Source organism: Nuphar pumila, chromosome 11 (assembly GCF_984573655.1).
Source record: "Nuphar pumila chromosome 11, dmNupPumi1.hap1.1, whole genome shotgun sequence".
Lineage (NCBI taxonomy): Eukaryota > Viridiplantae > Streptophyta > Magnoliopsida > Nymphaeales > Nymphaeaceae > Nuphar > Nuphar pumila.
Genome location: NC_143259.1, coordinates 99,776,013 through 99,796,055, shown reverse-complemented (window position 1 = coordinate 99,796,055; position 20,043 = coordinate 99,776,013). Strand labels below are relative to the sequence as shown.

Genomic DNA, 20,043 nt, shown 5'->3' with positions numbered 1-20,043 from the left:
CAGCAACGCAGAGAGGGAGTCGGCCGGGGGAGACAGACCGAGAGAGGAAGAAGGGGGGTGGGGGTTCTCTTTGAAACCCCTGCCTCCCTGTCTTCAAAAGACACGGGAGGCGGTGCCTCCCTTTCGGGTCCGGGTCGGGTCCAGGTCCGGATCCGACCCGAATCCAAACTTAAATTTTTTTTTTCGGTTTATTACACAAACCACTGGAATCCCTTCAAAGTAAGGAGTTGTAAATACCTCCTCACTGTGAAAGGAGTTGAAAGAGGGCAAAAGTGAGGATTTGTAACCTCCTGAATCCCAGCCTAAATTCACGATTCCCTGCATTCCTTCTCCCAAATATCCTCCAAATTTTTTTGTAGTAGTCCAACTCAAATAACTGTCTCTGACACCATCTCATCTCCTCCAACACCCTCCTCCCAAACACAGCATGAAAGAGAAATAGTAGAAACTGTGGAGCCACTTGTAAATGTCTTGACCACGGTAAATGGAAATGATTCTACTATAGGTTATTTATAAAGCCATAAATTGTGTTAAAGAAACAATCAAGAGTTTTCATAACAATCAAATGGATAAGTACATAGACATTGCAAAACATCATTGACCATAGATGTGAACTTAATTTGAAATGTCCATTATTTGCTTTTGTTGGAAATTTAACTTGATAACTTTTTCTATTAGTTTGGTGAGATGAATAGTGAAATCATGGATAAGTACATAGACATTGCAAAAACATCATTGACCATAGATGTGAACTTAATTTGAAATGTCCATTATTTGGTTTTGTTGGAAATTTAACTTGATAACTTTTTATATTAGTTTGGTGAGATGAATAGTGAAATCATGGATGGGATCAAAATAATGATAATGAAGAAGATTGAGAAAGAAAAATAGCAGAATGATCTTGCATTAAAATTGACCGATTACACAATCTTGCTTCAGAATTGACAGGTTATCATTCAAAAGATCAGAAGGTCTTCAATGAGATTACAATATCTCTTATTAATATTGCAAATCCACGTGAGTTTTATGCTATTAAGCATTCTCTAATTCTTTAACTTTGGAATCCAATTCACAATTGATTTTTTTTTTCAATTAGGGATATGGTGGGAAATGAGTGGAGTGAATAGCCTATTACAGAAGTTAGCAATCAAAATACTTGGCCAACCACGTAGTTTATCTAGATCTAAAAGAAATTGGATTGCATTTGGAGCAAACAAAAAGGGGAGGAATAAACTTGAGTCAAACATTCTTATCGACAGTGTATGTGGACATGAATATGCACATAAAAAAAAAAAGAGGCGATGATAGACGACGATGAGCTAACCTTCATGGCGATAGATGATGACCTTCTTCTGTCGTCCGACGCAGAGGAACCCGCGGCGGTCGTCCCAGCCGTAAGCGTTGGCGCCCTTGGTCTTGCCGAGGGAGCCGGCAGCCTCGAGGCTGGGGAGGCGATGGAAGGAGACGGAGTCGGAGAGGGAGAGGAGGAGATTGCGGGAGCCCAGGGACTGGATGGAGACAGAGGCTCCCTTCCTGGAGAAGACGTTGAGGGTGCGCTCCAGCACGTAGGGCTCGTCCTTGGAAGGGGTCGGGGTTCCGGAGGCGAGGTGATCGGACGGCGGGGAGTAGACCCTGAGGGATCCATCGGCGCAGGCGAGGAGGAGCTTGGAGCTCCACGAGGCCACCGACTCGATCCGGGAGGGCGCGTCCCTCAGGATCTGGAAGGAATCGTAGGTGCTGTGCACCATTCTCTCTCTCTCTCTCTCTCGTTCAGTGGTTGATTGCAACTTGGAGGAAGAAAAATAATAGAAAAGGTGCGGGCAAAGCGATCTATGGTGTCCGACAGAATTGGACACAGATCAGGTCATTCGTCGAACGATATCCACCGTTGATCTTGACCTTTTGATGCTCGCCATGTGGCGAGCATCTTTTAATGTTAACGGTAGTTTAAAAAAAAAAAAGTATCACTCCCATGAAACCATGAAGAGGACATGCAAGAAGCATGTTATATGTTCCTCCAAGAACACGCAGGTGCATGCTCTCGGGTCTGAATGAGCATCACGTATGTAAGCACGTGGGGCCTATTTTTTCGTGTGTGTCTGCATCACTTAACATCGAAGTCTTGTGCGTTTGCAAAGACTTAAGTACCATTTTTCTTCATTAGTGTCATGAAATGATGTTTCGAGTAAAGGACAAAAATGTTCTCTTGTTAGAAAATGGAGGATAACCTCTTGTTTTCGCCCTAAGTAGTAAACACTTTTACTTGAAGAGTCTCAACCTTGAAATTTGTCGTTCTCTCCGTTCTGGATCACCCTTACACCTCTAGAGGAGCACCCTTTGTCGTCGTCTGCTGCCGCAAGAGCACCCTTTGTCGTCGTTTGTTGTCGGAGCACATTTTGCCGTCGTCTGCTGTTGGACCACCTTTTACCATCGTCTGGTGTCGGACCACCCTTTGTCGTGCGATTGAGAATCTATCAGATATTAAATCAACAATAACATATTCAAAAGTATACTCTTCAACTGGTAGCTCCATGTTCATCTACAAAAGTTCTAACAACTCTATATCAGGGGTCAGATCCCGCATATCCTTTGCAAGCAAACGAGCTCATTCGTAATGGTTGTACATACTCATCGAAGAGAAATAATTGAAGATCTTTACAAATAATGGGTTGACCCTGCCAAAGGAAAGATGGTTGGAAGCATGTCAAAACATGATAAGGTGGTTGGAAGCATGATAAGGTATCACTCGTGAGGAGTGTAATAAATTGGAGTTTATTAACTTAGTATACAAACTTTGTAAACTTTGTTCAACATTCAATGTCATTATCTTCAAGTTATTATTTACCATGCTAATAAACCTAATGCTTTATAGTATTAGCATGTTTTGACGTAATTTATACGACAAATATCATAATAATTGACACTAGCAAACACATAATATATATTTACAATGATTCATACTTCAAATAATGTGCAGCGATTTTAATAGAAATCGATAAATGAGCAATGATTTGAACACACAAATCAATGTATATATCACATAATATACTACAAATTGATACAACAATTCAGCATAATTGAGTTTTCATATTACAAATCGATACGATAAACATAAGTATAATAGCTTACAAATCGATATTAACAAACAAAACAATATCTCTCAAATCGATAGTATATTACTACAACCGCGCTTTGCGTTATGCTATTCCAATATTTTTTATACAAAGGCAAATCGTTGTGGCTGACATAGACGTCATTGCGTAAATCTCATAAATCGTTAACCGAAATACAGGTCTCACAAGGCATATCGATTTTTGACAACGAGCGGGGTGTGAAACGATGTTTCTTTTATAAATGAATGACACATATTTTGGTAACAAAGCCAAATCGACATGATTTATGATTTATACATTTAAAGCAGCAACGATTTATACATTTAACGCAGTAGCGATTTATGATATATAAAGTTACCAAGATTTGTAAGTTTGTTAAATCGTACAACGAGGTTTACTCTTGAAGCCCAAACATTACAACGATATGTACTTATGAAGGGTGCAATTTCTACATCGATTTGTAAGTTTGAAGCAGCGATTTGTACGTTTAAAGTAGGAATAATTTATACGTTTAATGCAATAGCGATTTATACTAACCCTAAATGAGCAACAATTTGAACACGCAAATGGACACCTCATGTCGCTACAATTGTTATTCCTCACGCATAGGTTTCAATTACATACTACAAATATCTAACCCTATACTCTCACTATAAACCCTAAACCCTATACCTAACCCTAAACCATAAATCTAAACCTAAACCCTAAATATCTTACTAAACCCTAATGGTAAACACTAAACCCTTAATATATTGTTAAGCCTTAAACCCTAAACCATAACTCCTGAACCCTAAACTCTAAACTCTAAACCATAAACCCTAAACCCTAAATCATAAACCCTAAACCCCAATCCCTACAACATAAACCCTAAACCCTAAACCCTAAACTCGAAACCTTAAACCCTAGACCCTTGATCCTAAACCCCAAACCCTAAACATCATGTCAATTTGTTCTTTAGTAAGTCTAAACATCGTGTTGATTTGTTTATTGTTTTTCCTTTCTGCCTTTTTTGAATCGTTGTCAAGTAAATCGCTATACAATATATCGTTCACGTTGAAAACGCTCGTAAAAGCAAATCGTGATAGTTATAAAGTTGTAAATTAATTTGTACTTTACTATGTCTAAACGTCGTGTCGATTTGTTACTAAACCCTAAACCCTTAATATCTTACTAAACCCTAATGCTAAACCCTAAACCCTTAATAAATTACTAAACCCTTAACCTTAAATCCTAAACCCTAAAACCTAGACCATAACTCCGAACCTCGAAACCCTAAACCCTAAACATCGTGTCGATTTGTTCTTTAGTAAGTCTAAACATTGTGTTGATTTGTTTACAGTTATTTCCTTTCTGCCTTTTATGAATCAGTCATTAGGTACATCGTGATACGACATATCATTCACGTAGAAAATGCTCGTAAAATCAAATCGCTATAGGATATCGTTCACATAGATAAACTCGTCAACACAAATCGTGATAGGACAAATCATTTCCAATTTAGGTCTGTTCTTGTACAGATCTTGATAGAACACTTCTTCTATAAAATAGTGATAAAGATTTGCAACTTTAACTTAATGCCGATTGTTGTACAAATCGTGATAGAACACTTCTTCTATATAACAGTGATAGTGATTTGCAACTTTTTAATAGTTATCAAGTTGTAAATCGATTTATACTTTACTAAGTCTAAACGTCGTGTTGATTTGTGTACACGTGTGTAAAACCTTATTCTATGTAAAACTCTAATATAGAACTGTGTAAAACCCTAATCTATGTAAAACCCTACCCTATCCGACCTGACCCGTTGTCCATGTCTAAAACCCTAATCTATTTATCCTCTTTTTTGCGACAGCGCGGCTTATTCTTCTTCTTCTTTTTTCTCCTCCGCCTTCTCCTTCTTCTTCTTCTTCTCCCTTGTATTTTTCTTTCTTCTTTATTCTTTTGTGTTCCTTCTACCTGTGCTTGATAAATGGGTTTTGATGCTGATAACGTAGTTGTTTCACGACGTGAGAAAATATTTGTATAATCTTCGATGATGATTATGATTGTTATCTTCTGTGTATACATCGATATATTCATGACACATACGACTATGCTCTACTTGTCGTGAAGTATATCGAAGTTTACACGGAATATAATGACCATAATCATCTTCAATCGTTGCCGCCATACCAGAGCAAGCATAAATATTCTTCATGATAGACAGAGAGTGATGTTGATGTTCATCTATTTGATTTATTCCTACTGTCAGACCCTCCATTGTTCGCAAACCATAATTCATAGTTGGAAAAATATTTGTCTACCTTTGATATACTTCATGACAAATATGCACATAGAATCAGTTCTTTCTAACGGTGAGTGCCTGAACTGAAGTTTGTGAAGCATATTTTCAAGAGTGCACTCATTTCCTGCTGCAAAGTGATTCTTTGTGTCGATCGAATATATATCTCTCTAGAGATCTTGCTAGCTGGAATATGAACTATGTGCCAGGAGTGATAACATTAGAGGATCTCTGAAAACAAAGAATGTGCAACACTCTGAAAGCAAAGAATGTTCAGCTGAGGATATTTGCATGAGAAGCAAAGAATGTGCAACACTCATATATTTTGTAATGAATGTGGTTGTAATGTATCGTTGAAGTTAACTCGATTTATAGTTTACTATGCCTAAACATTGTGTCAATTTGTTTATTATATTTTCCTTTTTGCCTTTTATGAATTAGTCATTGTATAAATCGTGGTAGGACATGTTGTTCACATATACAAAGCTAAAAAAAATAATTCGCAAAAGGATAATCGGTATCAAGCAAATCGCTATATCAATTATTGTACAGTGATATCGATTTGCTACTAAGTCAGGATTTGTAGTTTACTAAGTATAAACATCATATCGATTTGTTTATTGTTTTTGTTTTCCTTCTTTTATGAGTCAGTCAGTGTGTAAATCGCGGTAGGACATATAGTTCACATGGACATTACTCGTAAAAGCAAATCGCGATTTGTTTAATTTTCTTTCCGCCATTTATGAATCAGTCATTTTGTAAATCATGATGGAACGTATTGTTTGCTTAGACAAACTCTTAAAGGAAAATCACGATAGTTCATAGTCTTTATATATACAAATCATTTATACATTTAAAGCAGCAATAATTTATATATTTAATTATTTATGATTTATATATTTAAAGCAGCAATGATTTATGATTTATATAATGAGGATTGAGAATGATAAAGAAAGAGATTTATAAATGGTGTCATATCTTTCTAAACCCTAACACTAAGCCCTAAATCCTAAACATTATACCTATACCCTAAACGAGGTGTAAATTTGAAGGCAAGATGAGACAATGATTTGTCCGTACAATTGTATCACGATTTGTACTCATGCCAATAGTGATTTCCATCCAGTTGTGGCAGACATAGACGTCATGGTATAACATCTTAAAAATCGATACTAGAAAATACCTAGTATCTTACACATCGATATACATATCGCATAATATATTAATCATCGATACGACAATTCAACATAATATTCTTAATATTGATTTAAGATATTGTTTTGATTCGTAATATCGATTTCTATCATGATTTCGTATATTGATTTAAGATATTGTTTTGATTATTAATATCGATTTAAACTATTGTTTTGATTCTAAATATCGATGTTTAAGATATCAATACAATTTTTCAAAATCGATTTAAGATATTGTTTTGAATCTTAATATTGATTTTTATGTTGATTCTTAATATGGATTTAAGATATTGTTTTATTCTTAATATCGATTTATAAGCTATCAACAGTAATTTCCATATTGATTTGTATGATATTTGAATATCCGATTGCGTTATACTATGACAATATTTTCGCAACAAAGGCAGATCTTTGTGGTCGGCAACGACATCATTATAAAATCTTTTATTATAAGACGTGAACCACAAAAAATGTGAACCGATAAAAAATCTTTGACGGGTCCCATAAGCATTAAAAAGCTATCAATAGTAATTTCCATATCAATTTGTATGATATTTGAATATCTGATTGTGTTATATTATGACTATTTTTGCAACAAAGGCCGATCTTTGTGTCCGACAATGACGTCATTATAAAATCTTTTATTATAAGACGTGAACCGCCAAAAAATCTTTGGTGGGTCCCATAAGCATTAAACTCCTCCGCTATAAAAAGAGTTCTTCACAATATTTTTCCCTAAACGTTCCACAAAAAATTCTAACGATTTATCTTCTTTCGTCGGAGCACCCTTTGCCGTCTCGATAAGTTTTTGTGTTGTGCAGGTTTCCAATGGCTTACATTCCTAAGAGAAGAAACGCTTAGTCGTCAACGGGGAAAACTCTTGACGTAATCGTCCAAGAGTATGCTTTGTATGAGCAAGTAGAAGCGTACTACAGAATAATGAAGATTAAGAATGATAAAGAAAGGGAGCAGTTGCTGATAAAGTATAGATCGAAGCCTAATTCGTGAGATATTGAAGATGATAATCCAACGATTTAATAGAAGAAGAAGAATGATGAAGACAAACAAAATGAAAGGAAGAGGAGGATAATGAAAAAAAACAAAGGAAACCAAGGCAAAGGAAGGAGGAGGTGGGGGATAAGGGAAATCAAAAGAATAATAAGGAGAAGGAGGAAGAGAAGCGAAGGCAAAAGAAGGAGGAGGAGAGAGAAAAGCAAAAGAAGACTAAGGAGAAGAAGGAGAAGCGAAGGCAAAAGAAGGAGGAGGAGAGGGAAAATCAAAGAAAGGAGAAGGAGGACAAGGAAGAGAAGGAAAGACAAAGGAAGAAGCAGGAGGAGGAGGAGGAGAGAGAAAGGCAGTTGAAGAAGAAGGAGGAGAAAATGAAACTGATGAAGCAAATCTTTTTTGAAAAGCAAAGGAGGATAAGGCAAATGAAGAAGGAGGCGGAGGAGTGGGAAAGGCAAAAAAAGAATAAGGAGCAGAGGGAAAAGAAAAAAAAAATAAGGAGAGGAAATGTCAATTGAAGAAGAAGGAAGAGAAGGAAAGTCAAATGATAAATATGAAAGAGGAAAGGCAAAGGAAGGAGAAGGAGAAGGTGGACAAGGAAGAGAAGAAAAAACAAAGGAAAAAGAAGGATGACAAGGAAGAGAGGGAAAGGCAAAGTTAGGAGAAGAAGGACAAGGAAGAGAAGGAAAGACAAAGGAAGGAGAAGGAGGATGAGGAAGAGAACGAAAAAGAAAGGAAAAAGCATACGATGGTCGCGAAGGACGGAAGGAAGGAAGAAGTACAAAAACAGAGAAAGGGGATAAAGAGGAGAAAAGTCTGACCAAGGTATGTTAATCGCTACTATATATCGCGGTGTATTGTTGTAGGTATTATTATGTATAGCGCTTACTCTATATAGCGATTACTATGTATAACGATTACTCTGTATAGCGAATATTATGTATAGCGATTACTCTTTATAGCGATTACTCTTTATAGCGATTACTGCGATAGTGATTAATGCGATAGCGATTACTTTGTATAGTGATTACTATGTATAGCGATTAACTGTGATTTGATATTTTGTGTTACAGGCAGGTCAGAAGAGAAGCAAAGCAACAGGTGAAAAGTTGAGAGGGCGGTGTCAGTAGCCTGTAGTTCTGTCGTGGTTCAGAAAGCTGAGTGAATATCAGAAGGACCGATTATGAAAGATGCACTTCGGCGGCCTTCTGGACCAACATTATTTTGAAAATTGCTGGAACACCATGACCCACCTCATCAATAAGTGGAACCATAAGACGAACACGTTCCAGTTTAGGGGTTTTGAGATAACCATGACCCTAGAAGATGTGACATGGATTACGGGTCTTAAGTGCCATGAAAGTGCTGTCCTAACACAAGATTCAAACTATAACCCAAGGGACAATTGCACGACCCTTCTAGGAAAGTCGATGGAGGAATGACATGAGTGTATTTTTGGTGGAGGCAATTCTTCATCGATGAAAGTTTATTTTTTCCGTAATAAATGAGAAGGTCGGTCCGCTGCATGTGCATCTCAAGCAGCTGACCAAGAGTTGTGCGACTTCCTTCTTTATTTTTTTGGACTTACTTTATTTTCTAATTGTTCTGGTTCGAGAATAAGTTACTTGTGGCTGCAGTTCTTGGAAGACTTAGATGAAGTCGACAACTGGGCATGGGGTGCTGCTATGCTCGCACACTTGTACAATCAACTTTACCATGCGAGTAGGGGTACGAAAACCGTCAGGGGGTTTTGGCCATTTATTCAGGTATTTATTTATTACATATTTAGTGCTTGTGAACTAAGCTCGTTGAAGGTTGTAGTCTTACTAATATATTGTTTTTGTAGGCCTGGACTTGAGAGCATATTGTTGCCTTGCATCCTTAATGTGGCCCTGCGGTTTGTGGTATTCCCATGATTGGCGAGTGGGCTTCAATAAATGTCGAGTGCGAAAATGCTCAATTCATTTTAGATGGACTGCAATTAAATGAGGTAAATGGTTTAAAATCGGTGTAAAGTTTAACATTCTTAAGTAATCATCGCTTTATGATTTTGTCTTTTTTAGTACAAATCGTTATCTCCTTTGCATCTAACTTTCATTAGCGTAAATCGTTATATAGTTTAGCATTCTTAAGTAATCACCGCTTTAGGATTTTGTCTTTCTTATTAAAAATTGTTATCGCATTTGCATCTAACTTTCATTAGCATAAATCGTTGTAATGTTTAACATTCTTAAGTAATCATCACTTTAAGATTTTGTCTTCCTTAGTATAAATCGTCATCGCCTTTGCATCTAATTTTCATTACCGTAAATCGTTGTAATGTTTAGCATTCTCAAGTAATCATCGCATTCAGCATTTTATTTTCCTTAGTATAAATCGATATCGCATTTGCATCTAACTTTTATTATCGTAAATTCTTGTAATGTTTAGCATTCTCAAGTAATCATTGTATTTGACATTTTATTTTCTTTAGTACAAATCATTATCGCATTTGCATCTAACTTTAATTAGCGTAAATCGTTGTAATGTTTAGCATTCTTAAGTAATCATCGCTTTAGGATTTTGTTTTCCTTAATGCAAATCGTCATTGCCTTTGCATCTAATTTTTATTATCATAAATCGTTGTAATGTTTAGCATTCTCAAGTAATCATTGCATTCAACATTTCATTTTTCTTAGTACAAATCGTTATCACATTTGCATCTGTAAACACCCCAAATTTTCATTCACCTCTCCAGCATTTCCACCAAGCATCATCATTCAGTCTTTGAAATCACCAGAGGGAAAAATTGTCATTTTCTGAGCTCGGACCTTGCAAAAGTCTAAATTTCATTTGGAACTCTAAAAATTTCTCTATTTTTAGCTCAGATGTTCAAAATTTTATTCCTAACAGAAGACAGGAATTTCCAAGTCTTGGTTCAAGATTATATTGCATAAGACATGGCATTGCATATCATTGCATGAACATTTCATATCACTGCACTGCACAACATGTCATTTTGAGGTCCAAAACTCTTGATTTCAAAAATTTCAATCCAGATTAGAATTTCAACTATTTTCAAAATCGATTTTAAAACCCTAGGTCTTCAAAATTATCAATTCTTCCCATTTTACCCCCAGGGCTCTGAATTTCAAAATATTTCCTCAGGAAAACAATCTGAATATTTTTCAATATGGATTTCAACCACTTCAACTCAGATTTTGCCTTTTTGTCAACAATTTCAAATATCTTCATTTTACAAAATCGTCCTACAGGGGCTAACCCTTTTCAAAATTTCTGTTTTACCAATTAGTCCAGATTTTATAAAAATTCCAAAAAGAGGTTTTACTGTCTTGTCCTTATGTCAATAAAGAAGCAATGTGGGACCCACACTGAGGTGGTGTAACACAGGCTTTTCTTTTGAAAATCCAAAAAATATAGGAACCTTGTCCCCTGGATTGGTGCCACTTGTCTTTTCTCTCTCCTCTCATTTATCTGCCAAGTGTCAGTGTGGGGCTACCTTAAGAAGCCGCCACATGTCATTAGACCCCCTCTTCATTCCATGCCATGTGTCAGCATCCACCATCTTCACCCTGCGCCATGTATCATTCCAAAGATCATCCTGAGATGCCAAGTGTCACGTGTTGTCCTGGCCAGAAAAAGCAAAACCTGTCTCCTCTGAGGTGGCGCCATTTGAAGGGTGTCTCCTGCAGAAGACACGTGTCACTCTTAGCTTCCTCCAGAAAAAGGTAGGTTGTCTCCTCTGAGATGGCGCCACTTGAAGTGTGTCTCCTGCAGAGGACACATGTCAACCTCTTATCTTTTCAGAAAAAGTAAATGCCACGTGTCACTTCCTGCTCTCTTCAGAGAAAGCTAGAATTCAAATATTCAAATCTCTCTAGAGGTGGCGCAAATCCTGAACTTCACCTTTCCCATTTTGTCTGAGATGGTGCCACATGGCTTGGACCTCCTTCTCTTCCCTCTGCCACGTGTCAATCTCTGCTTCTTTCAGAAAAAGCAGGCTGACACATGTCTTTCCCCTACTTTTCTCAGAAAAGTAGATGACACATGTCATGTCTAGCTTCCTTCAAAAAAAGTAGAAGACACATGTCACTCTTGGCTTTCTTCAGAAAAAGCAACTATTCAAAAATTTTTAGACAAGATCTAGGTGGCGCAAATCCTGGAGTTCTACCTTTTTCTACTTTGTCTATGAGGGCGCCACATGTTCCTTGCTTTTTCCTCCTGCCACATGGCATTGTAGGAGCCACCCTGAGGAACTGCCACATGACCATCCTCCATTCCTTCAGAGCCAACCCCCTCATTTGAAATTCAAATCACCTTCTGAGGTGGCGCCATTTGAGAAGGCTTCTCCAAACAGCTGACACTTGTCTGCCACATGTCCAGACCTCTCTGCATCAGAAAAAGTAGAACCCCCCCCCTCTGAGGTGGCGCATTTTGCTTCTTCCATCCCTACTCTTCTGCCACATGGCAGTGTGGAACCACCCTAAGGTGGCGCCACATGTCAGCCTCTCCTTTCCTGTAGAAAAGTAGAATTTGAATTCCTCTGAGGTGGCACAGTCTGCTTTTTCCACTCCTATCCTTCTGACATGTGTCAAGAGCTTCCAGAGGTGGCGCCACATGACATGCTCCTACTGTTTCCAGCTTTACACCTCAAACCTCCTTTTGAGGTGGCGCCATTCCAGAACCCCACTTGGCTTCATTCCTTTTTTTTATTTTATTTTTTTAATAAAAATAGCCCCTAAGGTGGCGCCATTTGAGAAGCTTCAGAAAATTAGGAATTTGAATTTCAAACTCCAAGAGAGCACCCTCTGAAGTGGCGCAATATGGGAGTCTCCTGCAGAGAAAATCAAGCAGACCCAAACTTTGAAAATTTTCAAATTCTGCTGAGGTGTCTCACCCACAAATTTTCCTATTTTATTTTCTCAAAACTCCAAGAGAGCACCCCCTGAGATGGCGCCACATGGAGGGCTCAGATTGAGCCTGTTTGAAATTCAAAATTTTCAGAAAAATTCTATAAAAACAAGGCTCCACGCCCAGCCTAGGAGAGCTCCTTTTTGGACTTGGAAACTCAACCTAGCTTTTCTTCCGAACCCGATTTTTGAACTTTGGAATTCACGCCCCCTTGAGCTCAGTGGAGAAGATGCAGTGAAGTGCCTACATCGCTCGTGCAGTGGCCAATCTGATTCAAGCGTGGGTCGATCTTGGTGAATCATCCAAAGCCCGGATCGAAGGACGAACGAAGCTCGTGATAGCCGTCCCTTTCAAGAGCTTCAAACGCTGCATAATGAAGCAAGATGCACCTCTTTTCCTCTTGATTTCATATCATGATTTGATTCAGGAGTCGTTTGAAGAAAGAGCTCATCCGAGGGATGGATTGAGCTATTCTCATAAAACGACATATATAAAAATACATGATTATGCTTCCTTGATGATTTTTAGCATTCATGCATTTAGCTAGATTTAATTTGCATTTTATTTCGTTAATTTAGCATGTTTCATGAGTTAATTAGGATTAATTTAGCATTTATTTCAATTCTGCTCAGTTTCAATAGTTCTCTGTTTTTGTCAGTCATTCCACACATCATTTCATGCATTTATTTTTTATTAAAAATTCTAAAAAATCATGGAAAGCGCTTTTAGGTGTCCCTAAAAATATGCCAAAAATTCGGAGAGATTTGAATTCTTTTACTGTGGTAAACGTTCAAAAAGATGAGTCAGGTTTTATTACCCAGGATGCGTTTTAAAATATCGTTTCCGACTTATAAAATCGAGATCTCCCTCATGAGAGATCCGAAGATGTTCTGAACTTGGGAGGATGTCTAGTTTGTAACATGATTTTTTCAGATATTTCGGATTTTTTTTAGTGTCTCACAAAAATCCGAGAGTTCGGGACACGTGTCAGAGCCTGATTTGGGCTTCTGAGACTTTGGATCGACTTACGTCGATGGGTTCTCTTTGGGTATTGATCCAAATCCAAATCTGTAAAAAAGGAATGTTATTTCCGAGATGTCCTTTGTTTGCATCTGAAAGCCTATAATTTTTAGAATAGTTGTGATATCTATTTCGGATTTTTCTAGACAGTCATCTGTTTGGTCACATTTGTCTGTTCTGTTATTTTAGGCGTGAAAAGTTATATTTTTATCTGTGTTTCTGTTGATCAAGCGCCAAAGTCATGAACATAAAAGTTGTCTTTGTAGGTGTCGTGAGTAGCTCTGTTAAATATCATAAATTTCCATGGTTGTTTTCTATTTATTTAGCATTTTATGTTAGATTAGGTCGATTTTACCTCCGTTAGAACCAAATCCCTGTTACCGAACTCACCATGGCTCAAATCCTGAGGCTGTAAAAACAAAAAATGTTCCATTTCGGGTCCTTTAGCAGTCTGCCAAATATCAGAAGTTTTCATGGTGTAAATGTGGCATTGTCATATTAAGCATTGCATTTGGTTCGGGTCCATAGGCGAAATCCACCCTTTTTAGGACTTTCTTTAAATTTTAACATTCAAATTATATCATTTTGTAATTTTTAGTATTTTAGGCTGTCTATCAGAGTAGGTAGATGCTTCATACCGAGTTTGGTGTGATTTGGAATTCATTTGAGGCTTGATTTAACATATCATCAAAACAGGGCCCCGCGGGACCCAGATCCAAGCGGAAAACAAGCGAAATTCGTTATTTTGGATAAATTGCAAAATGTCAAATTCTGATTTTACAGTCTTAATGTGTTTAGCAGCATTTCATCATATCTCATTATGCATTTCATCATCATTTGATTCAATTTGAATTTTGAAATATCATTTTTACCAAAATTTCCTTCAAAAAACCCTGATTTTAAAGGTATAACTTTATAATTAGGGGTATTTTGGTCATTTTGACCACCATTTCGAATTTCAAACTATTTTCTACTGAATTTCCTGCATTTACATCATTTCAAATATCAAGGAAGCATGGGGATAGGGTTTATATCCAATTAAATCCAATAATTTCATAATATTATTGGAAAATCTTGGAAAAACCCGCATATTTGAGCTAACCTTATTTCAAGTTTCGCAGGGACATTCAAAAGAAGGAATTGAAGTCTGCAATTTCTTTTATTTCATTTATTTAGTGATGTAATAATGTAAATTTTGGAATAAGATTTTAATTTCCTGCTTAGACTAGGATGCATATCATATAGTTTGAATTTATGCAATATCCTACTTAAATGATTCATGCATTTTATTTCAAAAGCACTATGGATGTACACGAATGGCACGTGCACCAACTCTTAGGGAGTTGATGAACTCGGTGGAATCCATATTTATGGCCCTAGTCGGAATATGGACGAGACCCAGATCCATCATCTTTCTACCAGTCACACTGAGCCTACACTCTTAGGCTATCTTAAAATGCGCATCATATTTCCAATTTTGCAAAGTATTGTGCATTAAATCAATTAAACTCTGAACATATTCATGGCCACAGTCAGAATATGTGAAGGATTTATTTTGACTTAATACACATTTTTTCAACAAATTTCTTAGAAAATCTTTCAAAGTGCATTCATTCACTCATATCATTTGCATCATGAAATCATTGGTTTTCTCATAATTTTCTTAAGAAAACTTCATTCTCAAGAAATCAATTTCTCAAGAAACTCTCAGAATTTTTCAAAATCGGTTTTCCCAAGTCAAGTTTTTCCACAGTTTTCCATGGAAAAGGTTATTTTCCCAAGATTTTCAAAAGAAGTCTCTCACCTTTCTCAAAGATCAAAATCAATTTCCAAGTATTTCAAGGGTAAGATTCCCAGGATTTCAATTTCCCAAGTTCAGTTTTTCTTCTTCAATGAGTTCTCCTATAATTTTTCCATCATTTTCTTAAGAAAATTCTCAAAGTCTGAGTTTTCCTGAGAAGTGTTTCCCTTTTCAAATGTTCTCCCTTTTCTCAAGAATCACTTCTATTTTCCCAGAATTTTCAACTATTCATGATTTTTCCACATCTTTATGAACTTTCTCGTGATTTCAAAAACCCTTTTTCATCTGAGTTTCCTGAGAAATTGACCTTTTCCCTGATAAATATCTTTTAACTCCAAAGGTTTTCTGAGCATACATCATGTTTTCCAACTTACATTTTCCAAAGTCTCATAGCACATGCCTGAATTCTCTGTGCATTTAAGATAGAACACGATTTCGATAATTTCACTAAGTCAAGCACAATTTTGGTCCTTGGTTCGATTACCCTTGTTAAAGGCGGCAGGAACGATGGAACCTCGTACCGACAGGTCGAGCCCCATCCCATGGATTTTCCCGCAAATTTTAAAACGGAGGCAAGTATTTCAAAACAATTTCCAAAATCCGGTCAAGTTTGAAGCGCGAAAGCATTTTCCCTCTCTCTTCCGCAAGGAAGGGAAGACGGGGAAAAATTTTGCGACGATAACAGGTTTGGCGACCGTGATGGGACCTGTCCTTGTCTGATGAAAATTATGCTTGACTTAGTTCAATTATTGAAATTATGTTCACAAAATGTCAGCTCTTCTACTTTTGGTATCATGTGAACCTAGGAGCCTAGATTCTGACCTAGCTGACATTGCCTGCATGTAGACTAGGCATGGTTTGGTAGTACCAGATTGAGGAGAAATTTTCATGCTCACATAGACTTAGGTCTAAATACAACTCTCCTCAATTTAGGATCTGAATGCAAACAATGTATGCTTGTTCAAAGGTTTTCAAAATCTATCTCTCTAGGAGTTAGAGCCCTCTATTTCTTGCATGTGATCATTTTTTCCAAACCCCTTTACCTATCATTACCCGGTCTTCACGTTGCTGGGCTCTCTTCCAGAACCCTAGTTCGGGACAGAGCCTCACAACTGGGCCAACTATTTGGGTTAACACCCCCTACCACGTACCGCGTGCCACAGTCCGAAGTATATCGGTAGGTGCTCAAGGATGTTGGAAAACCTTACCTAAGAACCGGAGTTGAGATTATATGCCACGTACCTCGGATTTCAATTCGGGTATATCGGCATAACTAGATTGGACAAAGATGATCTAAACCTAGAGTTAGGGTTAGGATCCTACAACTGTTTTTAAAATGATGCATTTAGAGTCATCCTTTTAGGGAATGCTGAATGTGCATAAATGTTTGTGCAGAATGTGATTGTTTGTATGTTATCTCTATTTCCTTACATTTTCCCAAAAATATTTTCAAATACCCATATTTCTCATCTTTTTTCTTTATTTTCTCAAACCCTATATGACTTTCTCAAATATCCCATTTCTTTCAAAACTCCAGGTGGTTTTTCCATTCTACCTTTCTACTGGATCTCGAATCTCCAGCTGCATTTTATCCTGCCTGCAAAATTTTTCAAAATTTCCCATATTTTCCTAAGTCTCATTCTGAGTCTTTTTCTATTTTCAGTTCGATGGCATCCAGTCAAGTCGATCCTATCTTTCCTGAAGGTCACATCTCTTATGAGGTGCAACAAGGTCGTCCTGAACATCGAGCCCTCAACACCGGAACTTTCATTCCCCGGTGGTACTATTCCTGGCTGAAAAGCTTTTCCCAAATGTTCCCGGACCATTTGAGCGAGTGCGGATTAGAATTGGCGTCAGCAGTTGGAAAACAGACCATCAACGACAACCTGATCAATGCAATGGCGGAGCGATGGAATCCTCGGACGTGTACCTTCTGGTTCCCATGGGGAAAATGACCGTTTTAATGGATGAATTTTCAGAGATCATGGGGTTACCAGAACCAGCCGGTCAACCAAGCGATCCATTAGAACATTAATTCCTTATAAATGTCAAGGGTTTGGACCCCCGAGATTCATTAGCTCGTATGACAGGCCGCCGATCTTGGCCCCTGATCCAGTTGGAGGGAAATTAATATGTTGACCTGCTCGAGTTGTACCGCCAGTACGGGACCTTCGTTGAAGTCAGTTCGCTATCCAGGACAGCTAAAGAAAGGATTCAGAATGCAATGGTTTTGTGCACTGTAGGATTATCCCTCTTTTCAGATGGACAAAACTACATGGACATGAGAATAATCCAGCTTATGAGAAGATGGGGAAGTCGACAAACCAATCGTCTCTCCATAGCCATGGCAACACTTGCTTTCCTATATCGAGGTTTCACTCGATTTTCACTTGGAGAATCCATTTTAGTTGAAGGTTGCATCTACGCGCTTCAGTCCTGGTTCTTCCAGCATGTTCCAGCCCGAGCAAGCTCTTTCAGATACAATGGTCAAGAACTTCTCCCAGTGTCACAGTACCGATCCATGATCAACAACATTCAAGAAGATGACATAGTTTGAGACTATTTTGATCGGCAATTATCCCCTCCCAGATATACGTACGCTTATGGCAAGCGGTTCAAGTTGTTGGGACCATTCTTATGCACTTACTACCAACTAGAGAGATGTGTTCGGCAGTTCTCCCAGAGGCAGCAGTACGTCGAAGCCCGACTGTTATCAGAAGCTATGGCAGAGTTCGATCTCACCTCCGCACAATGGTCCGGGGCATATCATTCTGCCCGCTACAGTTGGGATTCCTTTGTCTCTCTTAAAATCTTTTCTGGTCCTAGAGTGTCTGCCGACTATTATGAATGGTGGCAAATTGTCTGTCCTCCACCTCTTTGTCAAGATCAATAAAATCATGCTTTCTCATTTCAATAAAATTCTCTATCTTTCTATTGTGGTTTGATAACCTCGCCTAGGTAACAAGGCATATTTTCGTTGTTTATTTCTTTTGCAAAAAGAATGACAACACAATTGTCGTGATTCTCGCAATGACTCAGTCTCTAGTAATGGGATATCTTTTTCAAATTGTCTACCACATTTTCAGCAAATATTTCTTCCAAAAATCAAGTCCTACAGAATCTAATGAGGTCTTTGCCCTGGAGAGAGCGTCTACAACATTTGATGGTTCAAACAAGATCAGGCAAAAGGACAGCAGCATCGCAGTACTCGTCAGCCTCAGAAGAAGAGATGGGTTCCCCTCGGTCTGAGAGGAGTCAAGAGCAGCAACAAGAAGATGATGGCATAGACCCTCAAATATATGCCATGTTTCGAAAAATGATGAACAAAATGATGAATGAGCAGCCCGGGACCAGCTCGGAAAGAAACCCATTCAGAGAAAAGTTCCATGGCCAAAGGGATAAGAGGACTTCCAGAAAGCAAATCCAGCTGGAAGAAATCTCAGATGGAACAGACTCCACTGAAGATACAGAGGAAGAATATGAAGTGCCTCCGGTATTTCAGAAGCGAGGCTGAGAACAAAGAAAAAGCCACAGATTAAAGAGTCAGGATGCAGAAAAGCCCCTGCAAGCACAGTTCAGGGAAAAGGCCCGAGTTGTCAAGGATCTGCAAGCCCGCGACAAGGGCAAGAAAGTCTTCACCAGTGAGGACTTCTATGACAGCTTAGAAGGGGATGATGATCTGGAGAATCTTCCCCGTAAATTCATTAAGTTTGACGATTCTGACGACCCAAAAGCTCATCTCGCCACTTTCTTCGCAGAATGCTCTAGGTTCAGAAGGGACAACAGAGCACTGTTCTTATGCTTTCCCTACAGCTTTGAAGGAGTTGCAGCTAAGTGGTATGCTGAGCATATCAACCCAATCGAGCTCAAGGAGTTCGATAAAGTTGTAAATCTGTTTATTGAATGCTTCTTGTTCAACACAGAAGCGCTGCCTACATTGAGTCATCTCTGCAATTTAAGGCAAAAGGAGAATGAAAAGGCGCGGGACTTCATTCACAGATGGAGATCGGCCTGCAACAAAATCAGAGATTCTATCTCGGAAAGACATGCCTTGTCCCTAATCCTCAACAACTTTTCACAACCTTTAAGAGGACTGATCTCCAGAACACCATCTAGGACTTTCATCGAGTTGACTGAATGAGCCAAATGGCTCAAACTGAGTGTGGAAAATGGAGTCTATGAAGGCTTCACCTTTTCCAAAAGCAACTCCCAAGGTGAGCAGAAGAAGAAAGCTCACTTCACTTACTCTACCAACAAAGGCCAAAATCAACACAAAGGGCAGAAAAGAGATTACTGCTACGGTACCGGCAACTCACACAACAAGGGAGATCAGAAAGCAAAGCCTGCTCCTCAATACAGCAAGCCTCCTCAGCAGGACCAAGGGTCGAAACTGCGTGAGAAGACTAAACATGAAGGATGGAGTTACGACAGAAAGTTTTCTCCTCTAGACCAAATACTCGAGGATGTGCTCGAGTATATGTTGTCAAAAGAGATGGTCAAGTTGCTCAGATTGGCCGATCCCCCTGTGCCTATGGGGAAGTGGAAAGATCAATTTTGTAAGTTCCACAGGATAGTGGGACACAATACTGAGAACTGCTTTGTTCTCAAAAACATTATACAAGATCTCATTGAAAAAAATCTTCTAGTGGAAGGAGAAGAAGAAGAGAAAATGGACATTCTCAATCACCCCTTTCCTTCGCACACCACGACAGTGGTGTC

At 38.3% G+C, this 20,043-nt stretch overlaps 1 protein-coding gene across 1 annotated transcript in view; it reads right to left on the bottom strand.

Moving 5' to 3' along the window:
- EMB2754 (Vacuolar sorting protein 39) overlaps nt 1–1,781 on the bottom strand; it is a 78,428-nt gene extending 76,647 nt beyond the window's left edge. Inside the window, exon 1 of the mRNA XM_089981667.1 lies at nt 1,325–1,781. Coding sequence (XP_089837793.1) covers nt 1,325–1,748 — 424 coding nt within the window. The 5' untranslated portion in view covers nt 1,749–1,781. The remainder of the gene's footprint in view (nt 1–1,324) is intronic.
- Nucleotides 1,782–20,043: the final 18,262 nt, after the last annotated feature.